Source organism: Lutra lutra, chromosome 8, assembly GCF_902655055.1.
Source record: "Lutra lutra chromosome 8, mLutLut1.2, whole genome shotgun sequence".
NCBI lineage: Eukaryota > Metazoa > Chordata > Mammalia > Carnivora > Mustelidae > Lutra > Lutra lutra.
Window position 1 is genome coordinate 112984631 of NC_062285.1, and position 20685 is coordinate 113005315.

Genomic DNA, 20685 nt, shown 5'->3' on the forward strand with positions numbered 1-20685 from the left:
ATAACAGACTGCTGATCTCGTGTAGAGCTTGGAGGAAGCATGAAGATCTAGAATTAGTGAACCTTCAGAGGTAGAAGAATCACTTTCATTGGAGAACTCAGTTTGCTGACTTCTAGAAGGAAGGGAAATCACTAAGAGGTTGACTTGCAATGTTGATTTGAAATGTTGATTGGTTAAGTGGGGTTAAAACCAGCTCCTTATTACCTTGGCTGTAAAGTGTTTGCCTGAGAATGTGGGACCATGTTTTATACCTAAGGGACATAATGGGTAAGGTAATTTAAAGACGTGTTGTCAAAGGAGAACGTTTAAGGTTGAAGAGACAAGAGCATATTTGAATATGGATAGGAACGATACAGTTGATTAGAAAGTGGTCAAGTAGATGAAAGAATGGTTAATTGTGAGATTTGTGAGGAGCAAGGGCAATGTAGAGCTCAGGTTTGGCCTGAGAAAGATGGAAACACACACTTCTTATGTCTCAGAAAGGATGGAAATTATATCAGTGTGGATGTTGGTAGGTTTAGTAGCACAGAATTGAAAGAATTCTTGTTTTATGGCTTTAGTTTTCTCTAAGTTTGGAAGTATGGTCACCCGCTGAAGTGACATGAATCAGAAGTCTAAGAAAAGTAATCAAGATTCAAAATAAAGGAGAGAGGGAGTGAGCCTATCAAAGACACCTAGAAATTCTGAGGAGTTTTAAGGATCAATTTGAAGTTGATAATCATTAATTTATGATGATACTAATATATTTTGCTTTGGGACTGTCTCTAGTAGAGCTTTGCTGTTCAGGTAAATACAGACAAAGCAGCTGCATGGTAGAATACATCCAAAGCTGAGGTTCTGCTGAAAGAAAGGAAAAGTAAGGAAGGGTGGATGAATGTAAAGTTTTGGCATATAAAATAATGATTTCTATAATATAAGCTGAATAAAAACAGGGAGGGTAGTACCAGTGAAATAAGCAGAGATTTATATAAATTTTATCTTATGTATGTAAAAAGGAACAATTGTGATCTTAGGTATAACTTCTTTAAGATAGTCCTAAACATGCTATATTATATAGTGATGTTTTGTGAAGATCTTTTAAAGGGATAAGTAGATCAAAGGAGTACCTATGAAGTATCAGATGCCGTGTTAAGTACTTATTAAAATGTCCTGTGTATCCTGACAATATAATGTCGGTAGTTATTAACCCCAATTTGTAGAGAAACACAAATTGGGAAGATGATTGATTAGTTTACTTTATATTACCTAGGAAGTAAGAAACAAAACAGATTTGTTCCAGACTCTTTGCACTACCACCTTTCCTTTTAAAGAGTTTTATATCACTGAAGAAGGAAATTATGGTAGCCATAGTTAGCTAGGTTGGCATATATTGATAGAGAGTGTATTAGAACTTTTAAATAAGTTAATCGTTAGAGACATTCCTTTATCCAAGAACCAGTAGATTTTTTGTGAGGTTGCTTTTTGTGTATGTAGCGTATGCATCAGTCCATGATACATCTTTGAATGAATTTAACACTTTTAATTATTTCAAATAAAATAGGTTTAGAGCAGCCATGAATTAATAAAAAATATGTTTGCCTGTTTGTTTTTAGAAAAGGACTACAGGGTGCCTGGGTGACTCATTCAGTTAAGCATCTGACTCTTAGTTTTGGCTCAGGTCATAATCTCACGGGTCATGAGATCAAGCCCCAAGTGAGGCTCTCTGTCTGTGGGAAGTCTGCTTGAAGATTCTTTCCCTCTGCCCCTCCCCTAACTCTCTCCCTCTGAAATAAATAAATCTTAAAAAAAAAAAATGGAAAGGACTGTATATGTGGGAGTATCTCTCTTTCACAGCTAGTTGTTTTTAATCAAGCACTCTTGGGAAATGGAAAATTAATTATGTATTTTTAATGTTTTACCTTTTTTTTTTTTTTTTTTTTAGATTTTATTTATTTGTCAGAGAGAGAGAGGAGAGCGAGCGAGCACAGGCAGACAGAATGGCAGGCAGAGGCAGAGGGAGAAGCAGGCTCCCCACCAAGCAAGGAGCCCGATGTTGGGACTCGATCCCAGGACGCTGGGATCATGACCCGAGCCGAAGGCAGCTGCTTAACCAACTGAGCCACCCAGGCGTCCCTAATGTTTTACCTTTTTGATCAAAAAGAAAACATTAAAATTTCAGATATATGTATTAGTATGATACTTAGTAGTTCAGTAGTGCTTTTCTTTAGATTCATTATTTCCTCATTACAAGTTTTTAATTTATCATACATGGTGAAAACACATTTTTTTTTCAATGTGTATACATTTTTTCATCTGTATTTTACTAATAAAGTATAATAAAGAGGAAACAATCTTTCAAACTGTTAAAAGACTCTCAAACTTCTGAAGCTGAAGGAACAACTTGCATAGTTATTCAATTAGGTACTATGAAACAAATCAGGGTAACAAAATACGGATGCAGATGTCCATAGAAACAGATGTTCTAATAACAACCAACTTGGTTCCTTTCATAGGTTATTTGTGTGCTAGTTGTTGGAATACTACTTTTTTAATGGATTCATTGTCTGGGAACCATATGCTATCTCATTTTCAAAATAACAAAATCTAAGCATTTTTATGATGTATTTCAATGTGTAGTGTTAGAATTTTAGAAATTTTTATAGAATAAAAGACTACTGTTTAAAGGGGGCAGTTTTATACTTATACTAAGCCTCTTAAATATACATGACTCATCAGAGTATTATGCAAAGGAATGCTGGGGTACAGACGTAGTAGTCTACTGTCTTGCCTAAAGGATACCTTATATCATTTTTCAATTTCCAATATAATATGGATACTTACAATAATAAAAATATAAAAACTTGCATGAATGGCTTTTTTGTCACCCATTACAGTTTTGTAAAACCTGTTAACATCTCTGTCAATGTATTTTTACCATACATACATAAGTTGGGTGTATAAAAATTATTGTCTTATTTTAGATATATTTTCAGAAAATATTTATTTCATTGGATGAGCCCTAATTATAATCTCACCTTGATTTTACCTTGGTGACATACATCCTGATGTTTGTTGTTACTGTCCCTAAGTTGCCTTCTTTATGTTTAAATTAGTATTGTTTACAGGACTATTAAAACTGGTACCAATACATTATTCAAATTAAATAAAATATTTGGTTTTAACTTTTGAATGGCCATATTTTTTTTGAACTTATTAAAATACCTTATTTTTCTTTGTAGGCCCTTTGTTTGATGGCATTACCATTTATTCCTGCATCAAACCTTTTTTTCCCGGTTGGATTTGTTGTTGCTGAGCGAGTATTGTATGTTCCTAGCATGGGGTTCTGTATTTTGGTAGCCCATGGATGGCAGAAAATATCAAATAAAAGGTGAATTAAAATGGTAGTTCATTTAATGCTTACTAACTGTGGAATTAAGTGTGATACATTTAAGTATTTAAAATGTTTAGTTCATTTATATAAATCCTACTTCTATGTTTTTAGTTTTCATCTTGATAGTCTCCTCATTTTTCTGTAATTCAGGTTAGGAAAGCTCCATAGCACCCACCTCATCCTATGTTCTTATTAACATAATTTTATTGTATAGCCTGTGACATAACAAACTTTGAGTCAGACCCACGCAGAAACAAGGATATTGTTGAGACTAGAGTTATAAATAACCATTGCCACTTCGATGTGCAATGACCTAAGATATAGTCTTCTTTCTTAAGTGAGTTATATTGAGTTTATTTATATATAAATGCATATAATAAGCAGTCTATAATTACTTGATATCATCACTATCTGCATCATAACCATCATGTCCTAGTTGCCTTAAACTAACAGTTAAGGAACAGAATAGTCCCACTGTATGCAAGAAATGACTGCTTTCTCACTTTCCAGTCATCCTTCAACCCTCAGCATTCTGTCTTGTCTCTACCTCATTGCCTCCGAGTAGCTAAATCCAGTCAGTGCTTGTATTTAAAATTTATTTCCCTGGTGTCTGTAGAAAGTCTCTCTTCTAATTCTCTTCCATTGCTGCTCAGTCCCTTCTCAGAGTCTTGCTGTATTTGCTCTTTAAATATTTATTTGCCAGAATTTTACTCAGCCATTTTTCTCACACTGCGTATTCTCCCTGGGTGATCTCATCCGTGTCTACAATTTGCACTAATATCTAGCAGGCCTTTTCTCTTAACTTCTACCCATATATCCAGTTTTAATCAATACCAGTTTTTGAATGCTTACCATGTGCCAAGAGCCATGGTAGACCCTTTAGATTTGTTTCCTCATTTAATCTAACATTCCTTAACTCTTGTGCGCATTTGAAAATTAAAGCTCATACAGATTACTTGAATCAGGTTACCTCAAGATCACATAGCTGGTAAACAGTAGGATTTTGCTTCAGATTTATATCTGACTACTTCCAACGTCCATGTTTGTTCGTTCTCTCTCTCTCTCTCTCTCTCTGTGTCTCTCCATGATCCATGTTCTTTCTGATCCATGCAGTCTTATCCTGACTAAGTGGATCTCTCAAAATGAAAGAAGTTGAACTGTGTTATTAAGACAGAAACATAGACTCAGAGAACATTAGTACCAAATGAGACTATAGGGATAATTGAAGTATAACCTTTTTATAGATGAGGAATTAAGCCCCATATAATTAGCCTAAAGCTGTTTAAGTAATTTGTATCTATTTCATAAAGAGTTAGTTTTTACTATGACTTGTAATAAATAATTCTAGCTTTAAAATACGAAGTTATTCAAAGGATGTCATGATAATCTGTGGTATAGATGCAATCTGTATAAGCCAATTTTTTTAAAAAAATATAGCCAGTGACAAGATTCGCCCTTGATAAACACAAGAATATTCAAATTGTAAGTAAAGGCCCCAAAAAGGAAAAATCGCAGTTAAAAACGGGTGTGTCGGCTTTTTGCCATTATGTGTAAACAGAGTTTTTGAAATATTAATATAATTAAAGACTGAAGTAGAAGGTAGTATGCATATTTAATTTTTTTGGTGTTGCCTTCAAAGTTAGATGATTACTAGAGTGATCCTCATTTCTTAGAATAAACTCAAAGATGGTATTTGGGGATATTTAACATTACTTCTTACCTCTATTCTAAAAGATAAAATGCTTCTGGTGATGTAGACAATGGTTTCTTTGTTTTGCTTTTTTCTTTTAAACAGTGTATTAAAAAAGTTATCCTGGATTTGTTTGTCTATGGTGATATTCACTCATGCCTTAAAAACACTCCACAGAAATTGGGATTGGGAGTCTGAATATACATTGTTTATGTCAGCCTTGAAGGTAAAGTATTATCCAGAATGACAGAAAAATATGTCATTAATGATTTCTTATAGTCATGTCTAAGATGTTTTTATATTTAATTAGACATGTTACTGTCAATTTTAAGTACTACTCCAAAAGATCAGTAAAAATAATTTGTTCTTTATATAATATATACCATAACCAGTGCTTTGAATCATATTTAGTTGGTATGTCTGTGGCATATATGAATAATTCCCTAAATGCTATATGATTGTTAGAAGTTCAAATGATAATAAGATGTTTAAATAAGAATACTATATATAGTTCATAGTTCTGAAGGTGAACTTTTTTTTAACCTTTTAATGTCTTTAAAATTAGAATAAATCTTACAGTGAGAGGCATCTTACAATTAATTAGTGGCTTTTTTGTTTTATTAATGGTGAGTCTTAGATTTAATGGCATCCTAGATTGATGGAAGTAAAATACGTAACTAAAAATAGCACCTGACTATGTGGAAAATAACTAAGGTTACAATACTGTAGGAAAGATAGGAACTAGCAAAAAGTAGTGATAAAGCATTTCTATAGAATGGACAACATACCAGGAATAAGGTCTTTTTAAAAAATCATAAAATATTGGTTTCTGTAAGTTATAAGCAATGGGTTTTTGTCAGGTGCTTCTCTTTGAAACTATAAATTCTGAACTTCCTTTGGTCATTTCTGTACTCCCCATTGCTTGGCTTTTCTGGAATATTGCCTCATTCCAGTAGTCTGTGTGACTCCTTGATTTGGCGTCAACTTTAAGGTCATGTGACTATCCTTTTGTCTCACTCAGTAACTGCACTCCCTCCTCTAGCTCAGAAGTCTGTTAACAAAAGAGACCTCATTACTATTCTCAAGCTACACTCCTGGAATACCAGTGGAGACCTATAATTTTCAAGAGTTTTGCTTATTGTTATTCCTACAACAATCTAAGAACCACAGCCCCACTCACTGATGCTAGTTCCTCGGCCGGATACCATCCTCTCCCTACAGGAACATCATGCCCATCTGGAATTCATAAAGCACAGATTAATTTAGAACTTTAATCCCAGGTTTCCCATTACCATAATGGACTACATAAATAACTTTATACAGGCCTAAAAATAAGTAATCAGTGCAATGTTAAATATATTCTCATGTTCAAATACCTCCTCTCCCAAAAGAATACAGATAGTAGAGCTGAAGTTTTCAAACAACATAATGTGGGTTTTTTTTCTTTTTTTTAGTTAAGTTCTGTGCCCAGTGTGGGGCTTGAACTCATGACACCAAGATCAAGTTGCATACTCTACTGACTAAGCCAGCCAAACACCCTGTGATACTTTGATCAAATAAAAATTTTAGCAAAATTCTAATACATCAAATAGTTGAAATCAGACTGCTGTGGTTTTAGTTTATGTTAAAAGGAGGGAGAGTAAATTTGGGGAAAAACTTCATTTGGCTCCTGTCTCATCTCCAGGGACACCTCCTTGGAACACTCCATTCCTAACAATATACTAAACAAATATCTTTGTTAATTGGAGGTATACATACAAATTTTTCTTTTCTAAGAGAAAAATCTGAATTATTTTTTCAAGTTTTATTGAGGTTAATTGACATATAACGTTGTATTAGTTTAAGATGTATAACATAATATCTGTATATATATAAAAATAATTATAATAAGCTAACTTCTGTCACCTTACATAGGTACAGTTTTTTTCTTTTGATGAGAATTTCCAAGATCTACTATCTTAGCAACTTTCAAATATACATTACAGTATTGTTAACTATAGTAACCATGCTGTACGTTGTATTCACAGAACTTATTTGTCTTATAACTGAAAGTTGGTGTCTTTGAGCACCTCACCCATTCTTGGATACCTCTGTGGAACACTCCATTCCTAATGGTATACCAAATAAATATCTGTGTTAATTGGAGTTGTAATTAATTAATTATAATTAATTTCTATCTATGCTTATGTATTGAAGGTAAATAAAAATAATGCCAAATTATGGAATAATGTGGGTCATGCTCTGGAAAATGAAAAGAACTTTGAACGAGCTTTGAAATACTTCTTACAGGCTACCCATGTTCAGCCAGGTAAGCATTATTAATTAATAAAACTATTTGAATAGCTTCTTTTTAAAAACTTGATTATATTTGGGGATAATAAGGTAGAGTTTCACTTTCAGTCTTCATTCCAGGTGATATAAATACTATAGTGTTTGATGCTGGCTTATTCTGAATTAGATTATATATTAGATCTACTTAGACATTTAGGATTTTTTTCTTTACTATAAAAGAGTTGGTGGTACTGATGAGCAATTTTGGTGGAATGTTAGATGCAAAAGCCTGATAGGAATGTGTTTAGGAAAGAGGGGGAAGAATAATTGGAGACAGCTGGTGTTGAAAACTCTTAAAGAGTATCAATAGGAAATGGTGGTATTGCTGGGAATGGAGTCAAGAGAAGGTAAGTAGGATGATAGGGGTTTTTGTTTTCAGTTTTAAGGTGGGAGAAATAAAGCATATGTACAGCTAATCCACTGAGGCTGGGAAAAGTAATAATTCAAAAAGGAGGGAACAAATTATGGATCAGTTGTCCTTAAATAAATGAAAAGAGATAAATAGAATTTGGTGCACAGGACTTCATTCAGTCATAGAATTGTTAATGTATGATAAGGAAGGCAAAGTACGTAGATATGGATATAGGCAGTCGAATAGATCATCTGGAGGAAGTTTCTGGAAATTGTCTTTTGTTTGCTTCTATTTTCTCATTGAAATAGAAAGCAGAGTCATCAGAGTGAGGAAGGGTTGAAGCTCTAGAGATCTAAGAATAGGAGTGGGTGTGAAGTAGCTGTCTAGGACAGTGCTTCACAAACTGAAATGTGCCCTTGAATCACATGGAGGTGTTATAGTGGATGATCTGATGGATAGAGGTTTAGAATAGAGCCTGAAGTTCTGCACTTCTAATAAGTTCCCAGGTAATGTTTAGCCCATGGATCACACTTTTAGAAACAAGATATAGGAAAGTGTGTAGACTAGGAAAATGTGCAATTGCCAAGCAGTTCTAACATCCTGCTTGAGGATAGAATACTTTATTTAAAATTATACTAGTTGATGTAGTTGTATGCTTTTCACTTGTTACTTTACAGCTGAAATGGCACAGGTGTGGAGAATTCTGTTAAATAAAATTAGGGCATTTTAAAATGTGTTATTACTAAACAAGAAACAGATAAGAGAATGATTATAATTGATGAAGAATCTAAGTTAAGAAGGGAAGTGAGGCAGGGTGATAGGATCAATGATTTATAGGTGTGAAGAATTGTTGGTGTCTGAGTATGATCTAGCTACAGCATCAGTATTTTTCAAGAGGAATACTATTGGTATTTTGAGTGTACAAAACTGTATTTCAGGATATGTACCAACATGGCCCTCATCTGCCAAATGCCATCATTACTTTCCATTTACAATGATGACCGAAAGGTACTTCCCTCAACACATATACACCCCCAACACCCCGGTCACATTTGTAAATATCCTCAGAGAAGCGGGGAGTGGCAAGCAATACCCACTCTTTTTTAGATATGACTGTGGTCATTGCACTAACGAGTTAGAGGAAGATGGAGGTGAAAATCTTGGAAGAAAGGATATCAAAGCCCAAGTATTGGAAAATTTGTCTTTGTAGATTTTGAAGTCACTAAGAATTATGAGAACCATAAGCAACCCGGAGATTTGACTCAGAGAATAGTGACTGCAACAAAGGATGGTCAATTATAATAGAGTTTAATGACCTGAAATTCAGAGACAAGTGATTTTAAGAAGGAGCAAGAGTTGTCTGGAAGTGTTAAAGATCATCAAAGACACCTACTCTTCCTCCAGACCCAGTGTTGCAAAGAATAAGAAAAAGAACACAATCACTACTTGGACAAGCTACATCTAAAAAACCACGTCCCCGAGGCAAAGCCAAATTTCATTTAGAGAAAGATGAAGAGAAAGTTGTAGAAATAAAACAGATGGTCTAGCTTTTCAATTTTATCTTCCCTAACTCTTTATTTTGAGTTTTTCTTGAGTACATATCCTTGGTTTCCTCACCTCTTTGCCTTTGTTTATATTCTTCCTTGAGCCTAGAATGCCTCCCTTCTCCCTTGCCATTTACCTTCTATCATATCCTATCCATCTTTTACAACCCATCTCGCATGGCTTCTCTTCTCTTTTTATTTTTTTATTGTGTTACATTAGTCACCGTAAAATACATCATTAGTTTTTGATGCAGTGTTTCAAGATTCATTGTTTATGTACAACACCCAGTTCTCCATGCAATATGTGCCCTCCTTAATACCAACCGCCAGGCTCACCCATCCCCCAACCCCTCTGCCCTCTAAAACCCTCAGTTTGTTTCTTGGAGTCCACAGTCTCTCATGGTTCATCTCCCCCTCCAATTTCCCCAATTCACTTTTCCTTTCCTTCTGATGTCCTCCATGTTACTCCTTATGTTCCACAAGTAAATGAAACCATATAATAATTGACTTTCTCTGCCTGACTTATTTCACTCAGCATAATCTTCTCCAGTCCCATCCATGTTGATACAAAAGTTGGGTATTCATCCTTTCTGATGGCTGAGTAATATTCCATTGTGTTTATGGACCACATTTTCTTTATCCATTTGTCTTTTTTTTTTTTAAGATTTTATTTATTTATTTGACAGAGAGAGATCACAAGTAGACAAAGAGGCAGGTGGAGAGGGAGAGAGGGAAGCAGGCTCCCTGCTGAGCAAAGAGCCCGATGCAGGACTCGATCCCAGGACCCCGAGATCATGACCCGAGCCGAAGGCAGCGGCTTAACCCACTGAGCCACCCAGGCGCCCCTCCATTCGTCTTTTGAAGGGTATTTCAGCTCTTTGCACAGTTTGGCTATTGTGAACATTGTTGCTATGAAAAATGGGGTACAGATGGCCCTTCTTTTCGTTACATCTGCATCTCTGAGTTAAATACAGTAGTGCAATTGCAGGGTCATAAGGAAGCTCTATTTTTAATTTCTTAAGGAACCTCCACACTCGTTTCCAAAGTGTGTGCACCAACTTGCATTCCCTCCAACAGTTTAAGAGGGTTCCCCTTTCTTCACATCCTCTCCAACACTTGTTGTTTCCTGCCTTGTTAATCTTTGCCATTCTAACTGGTGGAAGGTGGTATCTCAATTGGTTTTGATTTGAATTTCCCTGATGACTAATGATGATGAACATTTTTTCATGTCTGTTAGCCATTTGTATGTCTTCATTAGAGAAGTGTCTGTTCATGTCTTTTGCCCATTCTTTGACATGATTATCTGTTTCTTGGGTGTTGCGTTTGAGGAGTTCTTTATAGATCTTGGATATCAGCCCTTTGTCTGTAGTGTCATTTGCAAATATCTTCTCCCATTCCTTGGGTTACCTCTTTGTTTTGTTGACTGTTTCCTTTGCTGTGCAGAAGCTTTTGATCTTGATGAAGTCCCAAAAGTTCATTTTCACTTTTGTTTCCTTTGCCTTTGGAGACATGTCTTGAAAGAAGTTGCTGTGGCCAACGTCGAAGAGGTTACTGCCTCTGTTCTCCACTAGGATTTTGATGGATTCCTGCATCACATTGAGGTCTTTCATCCATTTTGAGTTTATCTTTGTGTGTGATGTAAGAGAATGGTCTTCTATACATAGTTGTCCAATTTTCCCAGCACCGTTTATTGAAGAGACTGTCTTTTTTCCACTGGATATTTTTTCCTGCTTTGTCAAAGATTATTTGAGTTAAGGGTCCATATCTGGGCTCTCTACTATGTTCCACTGGTTTGTGTGTCTGTTTTGGTGCCAGTACCATGGTGTCTTAGTGATCACAGCTTTGCAGTAAAGCTTGAAACCAGGCAATGTGATGTCCCCAGCTTTGTTTTTCTTTTTTAACATTTCCTTAGCAATTCGGGGTCTTTTCTGGTTCCATACAAATTTTCAGATTGTTTTAGCACTTCAAAAAATGTCGCTGGTATTTTAATCAGGATGGCATTGATTCAGATTGTTTTAGCACTTCAAAAAATGTCGCTGGTATTTTAATCTGGATGGCATTGAAAGTATAGATTGCTCTGGGCAGCATAGACATTTTAACAATGTTTATTCTTCCGCTCCATGAGCATGGAATGCTTTTCAGTCTTTCTGTGTCTTCTTCAATTTCTTTCATGAGTGTTCTGTAGTTCCTCAAGTACAGATCTTTACTTCTTTGGTTAGGTTTATTCCAACGTATCTTATAGTTTTTGGTGCTGTAAATGGAATCGATTCTCTAATTGCCCTTTCTACAGTTTCATTGTTAGTGTATGAGAAAGCAAGGATTTCTGTGCATTAATTTTGTATCCTGCCACATTATTGAATTCCTGTATGAGTTCTAGTAGTTTGGGGGTAGAGTCTTTTGGGTTCCATATAAAGTATCCTGTCATCTGCGAAGAGAGAGAGTTTGACTTCTTCTTTGCCATTTTGAATACCTTTTATTTCTTTTTGTTGTCTGATTGCTGTTGCTAGGACTTCTAGTACTACGTTGAATAACAGTGGGAAGAGTGGGCATCCTTGTCATGTTCCTGATCTCAGTGGGAAGGCTCTCAGCTTTTCTCCATTGAGAATGATATTCGCTGTGGGTTTTTCATAGATGGATTTTATGAAGTTGAGGCATGTTCCCTCTATCCCTATACTTTGAAGCGTTTTAATCAGGAAAGGATACTGTATTTTGTCAAATGCTTTTTCTGTATCAATTGAGAGGACCATGTGGTTCTTCTCTCTTCTCTTACTGATTTGTTTTATCACATCGATTGATTTGCGAATGTTAAACCACCCTTGCATCCCATGGATAAATCCCACCTGGTCATGGTGGATAATCTTTTTCATGTACTGTTGGATCCTATTAGCTAGGATCTTGTTCAGAATCTTGGCACCCATATTCATCAGGGATATTAGTCTGAAAGTCTCCTTTCTGATGGGGTCTTTGCCTGGTTTGGGGATAAGGGTGTAATGCTGGCTTCATAGAAAGAGTCTGGAATTTTTCCTTCTGTTTCTTTCTTTTTTTTTAAACAGCTTCAGGAGAATAAGGATTATTTCTTTTTTGATTGTTTGGTAGAATTCCCCAGGGAATCTATCAGGTCCTGGGCTCTTGTTTTTTTGGGAAGTTTTTGATCACTGCTTCAATCTCATTACGAGGTATTGGTCTATTCAGGTTATCAATTTCTTCCTGATTCGGTTTTGGAAGTTTATAGGTTTCCAGGAATGCATCCATTTCTTCTAGGTTGTTTAACTTATTGGCATTTGGCTGTTGATAATAATTTCTGATAATTGTTTCTATTTCCTTGGTGTTAGTTATGATCTCTCCACTTTCACTCATAATTTTATTAATTTGGGTCCTCTCTGTTTTCTTTTGGGTTAGTTTGGCCAATGGTTTATCAATCTTTTGATTCTTTCAAAGAACCAGCTTCTAGTTTCATTGATGTTTCTACCATATCTCTAGTTTCTATCTCATTGATCTCTGCTCTAATCTTGATTATTTCCCTTCTTGTGTGTGGGGTTGGCTTAATTTGTTGTTGATTTTCCAGTTCTTTAAGGTGTAAAGAGAGCTGGTGTATTTGGGGTTTTTCAGGGTTTTTTTAGTAAGGCTTAGATTGATAATATATTTCCCCCTTAGGACCGCCTTTGCTGTATCCCATAGGTTTTGGACCAATGTGTCTTCATTCTCATTGGTTTCCATGAATTGTTTAAGTTCTTTTTAATTTCCTGGTTGATTAAAACATTTTTTGGCAGGATGGTCTTTAGCTTCCAAGTGTTTGAATTCCTTCCAAACTTTTTCTTGTGGTTGAGTTGCAGTTTCAAAGCATTGTGGTCTAAGAATATGAAGGGAATAATCTCAGTCTTTTGGTATTGGTTAAGACCTGATTTTGGCCCAGTATGTGGTCTGTTCTGGAGAAAGTTCCATGTGCGCTCAGAAAGATGGTTCTCCATCCCTTCACTTTCAGTCTGGTTATATATTTAGGTTCAAAATGTGTCTCTTATAGACAGCATATGGACGGGTCCGGTCTCTTTTTCCAGTCCCCAACCCTGTGCCGTTTTATGGGAGCATTTAGGCCATTCAGATTGAGAGTGATTATTGAAAGATAAGTTTTTATTGTCATCATGTTTCCTGTGAAGTCCTTGTTTCTATAGATTATCCCTGTAAATTTCTGTTCTGTATCATTCTTGGGGTCTTTCTTCTTTTATAGAGTCCCCTTAATATTTCTTGTAGTGCTGGCTTGGTGGTCACATAATCTTTTAGTGTTTGCTGGTCTTAGAAGCTCTTAATCTCTCCAGTCATTCTGAATGTGAGCCTTGCTGGATAAAGTATTCTTGGTTGCATGTTCTTTTCATTTAGTGCCTGGAATATGTCTTGCCAGCCCTTTCTGACTTCCCAGTTTTCTGTAGACAGGTCTGACAGTATTCTGATGTTTTTCCGTCTGTACATAAGGAATCTTTTCCCCTGGCTGCCCTTAAGACATCTTCTCTGAGTTTATGTTTCGTGAATTTCACAATTACATGTCTGGATGTCTTTCTGCCCCTGTTGATCTTGGGGGGTGTCCTCTCTACTTCTAGGACACGAACACTTATTCCGTTCCCCAGATTAGGGAAATTCTCATCCAGGATTTATTCAACATATATCTTCTAGTCTTAGCCAGGATTTGTTCAACTGTATTTTCTAGTCCTCTCTCTTTCTCCGCCCCCTCAGGGATCCCAATAATTCTGACATTGGAACATTTCATGGCATCATTTATTTCCCTGATTCTGTTTTCATGGCTTCAAAGCTATTTGTTCCAGGCCTCCTCCTGATCCATCTTTTCTATCAGTTTGTCTTCCAGATCACTAATTCGATCACTGCCTCATTTGCCCTAGGTGTTAAGAGTATTTAGATTAGATTGGATCTCATTGAGCATTTTTAAGTTCTGCCAGATAAGCTCTCACTTCTTAGAGATTCTACGTTGCCACTAATGGTCTTCTCCAACCTAGCCATTGTCTGGAGAACCGATTCCCTGAATTCTATTTCCGACATATTATGATGTTCATATCCAGTAGTTCTGTGGCAGAGGTCACAATCTGAATTTTTCCTCTTTTGGGTGTTCCTTCTCCATCATTCTGGTGAGAGTTAGTTGAGGGGATGTATAGCTGAATATATCAACCATTATCCAAGCAAGGTGCATCCTGGAAAGTTTCGGAGCATTTGGAAGTCACCTCCAAAAAGAAAGAGAAAAGAAAAAAGAGAGAGAAAAGGGGGGGGATAAAAAAAAGAAAAAACCCAGCCAAAATGAACCCCAAGAATAAGATTTATAAAGTACAAAAACAGACATGAACAAACAGACTGACAAAAGAAAAGAAAAAAAGGGCGCCTGGGTGGCTCAGTGGGTTAAGCCGCTGCCTTCGGCTCAGGTCATGATCTCAGGGTCTTGGGATCGAGCCCCGCATCGGGCTCTCTGCTCAGCAGAGAGCCTGCTTCCTCCTCTCTCTCTGCCTGCCTCTCTGCCTGCTTGTGATCTCTCTCTCTGTCAAATAAATAAATAAAATCTTTAAAAAAAAAAAAAAGAAAAGAAAAAAAAAACCCAGCCAAAATGAACCCCAAGAATAAGATTTATAATGTACAAAAATAAAGCAAACACCCAGAAGGGCTGACAAAAGAATAATATGGGAAGGTGGTTATACACCCTCGATGTGGACAATTGGGAAGGTTATTTGAGTTCTTCCTGGGTGTATCTTGTTATCTTTGTTAAAGGACTCAACTTTGAAGAGATACAGGGAAATTAAAACTGGTATATATAAATAGGGGTAGTATTGAACAGAGAAAAAGGACTACCTTGAAACTATATATATATATATATCTATATATATATATGTATAGTTTGGGTGGTTTTTTTCTTTTTTTATGAAACTTTCCAGGGTGCACCTTGCCTGGATAATGGTTGATATATTAAGCTATACATCCCCTCAACTACCTCTCACCACTATATAACTAATATATATATATACACACACACACACACACATACATACATATATATATGTGTATATATATATGTTTCTATATATAGGGAGAGAGATACAGATAGAGATTATATATATATATATATTTTATATATATATATAAAAGGTATATTTATGAAAAAAATTCAAGTTAAAAAGTTACTATGGAATGTGTTGTATTAAACATCTAATTGAAGGGCACCTGGGTGGCTAAGTTGGTTAAGTGACTGTCTTCGGCCCAGGTCATGATCCTGGAGTCCCAGGATTAAGTCCCACATCAGGCTTCCTAATAAGCAGGGAGTTTGCTTCTCCCACTGACCTCTCTCCTCTCGTGCTCTCTCTCTCTCTCTCTCTCTCATTCTCTCTCAAATAAATAAATAAAATCTTTAAAAAAAAATCTAATTGAAATTATAAGTAGATTAAAAAAAAAAACAAGAATCATGAGAATGAATTAAAAAAATGTAAGAGAAAAGTTGTACCTACAAAATACAGGTTTTGAGGCAGTACCGGGAGCTTAATATATTGTTTTCTCCTGATATTGGGGTTTTATAGTTTTATGGGGACCCTGTGGTTGTTGTCCTCTTGTTCTTTTGGCTTATCTTCTGGGGGAGGGGCCTGCTGGGTTGTTTTTCAGTCAGTCTTTGGGCTGAGTTGCCCTGCCCCCTATCAAGATGCTGGGCTCTGTGGAAACCTGCTTTTCAGGCCTTTGTTCTCTGGAGGTTTTTGTTCTTTGGCAGCTTTTTGCGCCTTTTCAGAGGGTCAGAGCAAAGTAAACTGTCGGCACCCAGCCCTCTGCCTCAGAGAGAGGCCACAGTCGGCTCCCCTCTGAATGGTCCAGAACACACAGACTCACCCCTCTGCAAACCCCGTTGAACACCGCAACTCCCACAGGTGGTGCGCACCCCCAGCCACTGTCTCAGTGGTTACCAGAGGTTCCCCACTTGTCTCTGTGCCCACGTGCCACCAAAACCATGCTACCAAAACCGTGAGCAATAGTGGTCTTAGCAAGCCCTGGCTCCGCGGCTGCCATTCTCAGGACTGCTGTCTGGAGCCCATGCCCACGCTGGGAGTGCTCAATCCAGGTGGTGTAGAGGCAGCGGAGGCGCCTGCAGTGGCCACGGACCCAGGGACCATCGACTGGAGCCCCCAGTCGACTGGAGGCTCTCTCAAGCGCAGGCAGGTGCCCGCTGTGGCTGTGCTGGGACTGTGGGCTTAGGTCCATGCCTGTGGCCACCTAATCCCTACAGTTGTCCCTTAAGTCCCTTTGTTCTTTTTGAGTGCTTTAATCAGTCTCCAAGCTAATGCTGGTCCCCAAGCACAGGGCACTTTCACACTGGGGTATTTCTAATGCGTCGCTTCTGGTGGCTCCCTTACCCCTTCTGTTTATCCTCTGATTATCAGTCCATGCACTCCCAACTCCTCTGTACCTCTCCACTGGTGATCCTCTGTCCCCATATAGAGATCCAGAAGTGTATAATTTTACATCTCAAGCTGATTTCTTGGGTGTTCAGAGTGCTCTGGTAGTTATTTAGGTCAATTGAGGGGACCAGTTGAAATAGGGTCTCCTCCTCCTCTGCCATCTTGCCCCTCCTATCATATGGTTCTCTCTTTTTTTTTTTTTTTTTTTTAAGATTTTATTTACTTATTTGACAGAGAGAGATCACAAGTAGACGGAGAGGCAGGCAGAGAGAGAGAGAGGGAAGCAGGCTTCTTGCTGAGCAGAGAGCCCGATGTGGGACTCGATCCCAGGACCCTGAGATCATGACCTGAGCCGAAGGCAGCGGCTTAACCCACTGAGCCACCCAGGCGCCCCCATATGGCTTCTCTTTAATAAACCTTGCTATCACTCCAATTAGAAGCAAATATTATTAATCTTTAAAACCTCTTACAACTTCTGTATCTTTCCTATGGTATTTATAACTGTTTAATACTGTATTTATTTGAATATTTATTAAAAATATGTATTTTTTAAGCTAAGGAACTCCCTAGAGACATCATGAACATCTGATTTATCTTTATACCCTCTGAATCATCTAGCATGGTTTTATACACAGTCAACATTCACTTATTTTATTTTATTTTATTTTAGAGAGAGATATAGGGCGTGAGTGGGATGGGGTGGGGAAGAATGAGAGGAAATGAGAGAATCTTAAGCAGGTTCCTCATTACCCTGAGATCATGACCTGAGCCAAAATCTAGAGTTAGATGTTTAACCAAGCAAGCCACACAGGCACCCCAACATTCACTAATATTAATTTATTACTTTCTAAAGCCTTTTAAGTTCATTCTAGGAGTCTTTTTTATTATGATGATGTTTAGTTAGCCAGCATATATACATCGAATGAATCATTGAATACTACATCAAAATCTAGGAGTCTTTAGAGAAGCAGAGTCATCTTTGATATCAGATGTATAGGGATTTTGAAACTTAAAAGATGTAGGCCTCTTATTTTTCTCATTTCTAAATTAGAATAGTAGTTTCTATCTCATTGCATTGTTTTAAAGAGTAAATGATGTGGGTGAGTATATATGTTCATGTTTAGTTTTGTCTAATAAATAGTGTGCATATCACTAGCTTATTGCCGTGATGAGCACTCAGTTTTAAAATATTTTTTCCCCTCATTGTCAGTTATCACTTTTTGCTGTTTTTCAGATACATGCTGAATTTTAGTATGACTTTCCTACTATACTTCTCTCAAAATTGCTTTTTCTCATAAGCCAGTGACTAGGAAAAGAAGTAAACCCATTTATTACAATTTATTGTGGAAAAAGTATGTAAAGTTAGAAACATTGAATTTGGTATTCAGAGGCATCTTGGCTTGTTCTGCTTTTTAGTCATGTTCTTCTTAGATTTGATATATGAAATGACAAGTATGGAGGGACATCAAGAATCCCTTTTTTGTCACTGTTAGGCATACACAGATTTATAAGACTGGAGATAAGGGAACTGGTCAGGACCAAAGGTAAAAATTTGAGGTAACAAATTTATAGGTATTTAAAAACTTGGGACAGTTTAGGAGCACACTGAGTAGGGATTTATAGCATTTTAAAGTTAATTAAAAAAATTAATTCTGAAGGTTTTTCTTGCTTAGCTAGAACAAGAATATAAACTATGCAGTGGTCTGACCAGGTGACCTGCATGTTGCATTAAAAGGATAGTGATTTTTTTTTTTATGATTTACAAGTGTTTGAGAAAAAAAATCCCAACTCACAAAGATAAAATTTTTGCAAATGGAATTACAGTTCCCATAAACATCATTATAAGACAAGAGTAAATTTTTGTTAAGGAACACCAGAATTCTGCAAGGTTTGTTTTGCCTTAAAATCAGTGATTTCATTTTTTATCCAAGTCCAAATTTTAAAATTTTTCTCATGGACCTCTAGTTGAACTTCGATGCTATCAATATGGAAATGATTTTTAAAGAGTTTTTAGGAGTTTACATATAGTTTTGTAGAGAGGAAATACTGGAAAGCAACATAGGTAGGTGCCTGGCTCATCACACTGAAAATGCTTCATTGGTGGTGGATAAAGAGTTATTGGGCACAAGGTTGCCTAGTACTTGCCAGTCTTCATTTACATTGAATAAAAGACAGACTGCTGGATTCATGCTGCTGTTGGCTTGGATAACACACTCATTAGAATAATCGTTGAAATTCTATAGATTTTTATTCTTCTAAATGTCACTGGTTTTTATATCTTGCCTGGTTTTCTTACCCTTTTTCCCCCCCTAAATTTAAATTACCTTACCCTAGTAATGGTTACTTCCTTCTCTGGAATCTTAAAACTTTGTAACTTAGAAGAAATTGCTTAGAAATTATGTCTTTCACTTTATTAGCTGTATTGTATAGTCCTTTTGATGCTTAAGATTATCTAATTGCTATCTTAGTTCTTTGAGAAAATAGAGTTGCCTTACTCTAGTATCTGAAGTCTTCATTGATGATATCTCCTTGCCATAATTTTAAGACCCTGATTCCAGTGGATATTAATTTGCCTTGTCTTTCATCCAAGTAGATAACTTATTTCTAAGATTTGTTGGTACTGATATGAGTGACATTTTAAATACTTTGCCAGTAATTTTAGTTATCTAAACTTCTAATTTCTTTGTTCTTCCCTTAGGTTAAATTCTTACTATATAATTAATTTTTTCAGGTTCTTAGTTTTATCTAAGTAGCTTTCTGATCTTTATAATAAATGGTAAGATTTATCTGATGTTGAAAAAAAAATGAGCTATGTAAGAGCAAAGGCTACCCACTCTTTTTCTACACATTTGGTAATACAGTGAACTTCAGCCTTGGGTCTACATCAGAACTGCCTTTGAAACTTTTTAAAAACTTTTACAGGTCCTATTTCTATAAATTCTATTTTCATAGAGCTAGGTGGCGCTAAGGTTATCTGAATTTTTAAAATTCCTAAGTATCCAGATTTGCCACTAAAATTAGGAATGTTTTGCCTAAGCAATCTTTTTTTCCCTTGCCCTCTCCTGAAACCCCATGAGACTCAGCAGTATGTCAACCAAAAATCAACAAATAAAAAATCAGTCAACAGCAACAAAAAAATCAAACCTTTTTTCCTGAGCTTGTCTGAGTTCTCTAACCAAACCTGTACTGCATGTGACAGTTTCTGTTCAGTGCACACAATTACCAGCCTATAACATAATGTAGCAGGATGTTAGGACTGTTACTGTCCTCCTAGGGCAGTGCCTAAGATATATATTCCTAGGATTTGCAGACAGGGAATTATTCCACAATTGTAAAATCTCTGGTGTCACAGGCAGGTAGTAATCGTGTCTTATCTGTTAGAGATTCACATTAATACAATTTGACTGATTTAAGATCTTCTCCCATCTTTCTGTTTTTATTCCAAACCTTTGAAATAGTTTTTAGGAAATGTGTCCTAAAAGTAGTGTGCAGTGAACCCTAATATTAAATCTTTCTTATTTAAATAGCGTATTTTTCTGTCCCTGAAAAAATTTGCTGAGAATTTGATTCTCCCTATCAAAAAATTACACAATAGTTCCTGGCATACTGATAGTAACACAACTTTTTTAACCTTTAAAAAGGTTAAAAAAACATAAATGTTATAATATGTAGGAATTTATCATTTAAGAGAGATGGGCTGCTACATCTTAAGTAATACTGGAGAATCCTGGTATTATGCTTGCATTCCATCCACATTCACAAAAGTTTTAAACAAAATCACAGGGGTTTTTTGTTTTTTGGTTGGTTTTTTTTTTTCTTACAGTCTCTTTGCAGGTGTCCACCCACCATGGTGCATATTTGTTGGTTTCAACACTGGAAATAGCTCTAAGAATCATGATTATCTTTTTCACTTTTGGATATTTTCACTTTTAGAATTGAGCCATACTTTTTGAGTGAATTCCAGAGCTATG

The 20685-nt window shown here is 36.4% G+C and overlaps 1 protein-coding gene across 3 annotated transcripts in view; it reads left to right on the top strand.

Moving 5' to 3' along the window:
* TMTC3 (transmembrane O-mannosyltransferase targeting cadherins 3) overlaps positions 1–20685 on the top strand; it is a 62698-nt gene that overhangs the window by 32232 nt on the left and 9781 nt on the right. For all 3 annotated transcript variants that reach the window (XM_047739453.1, XM_047739452.1, XM_047739454.1), the window contains exons 8-10: positions 3219–3367; positions 5166–5286; positions 7257–7368. In XM_047739453.1, the coding sequence (XP_047595409.1) occupies positions 3219–3367; positions 5166–5286; positions 7257–7368 (382 nt within the window). The remainder of the gene's footprint in view (positions 1–3218; positions 3368–5165; positions 5287–7256; positions 7369–20685) is intronic.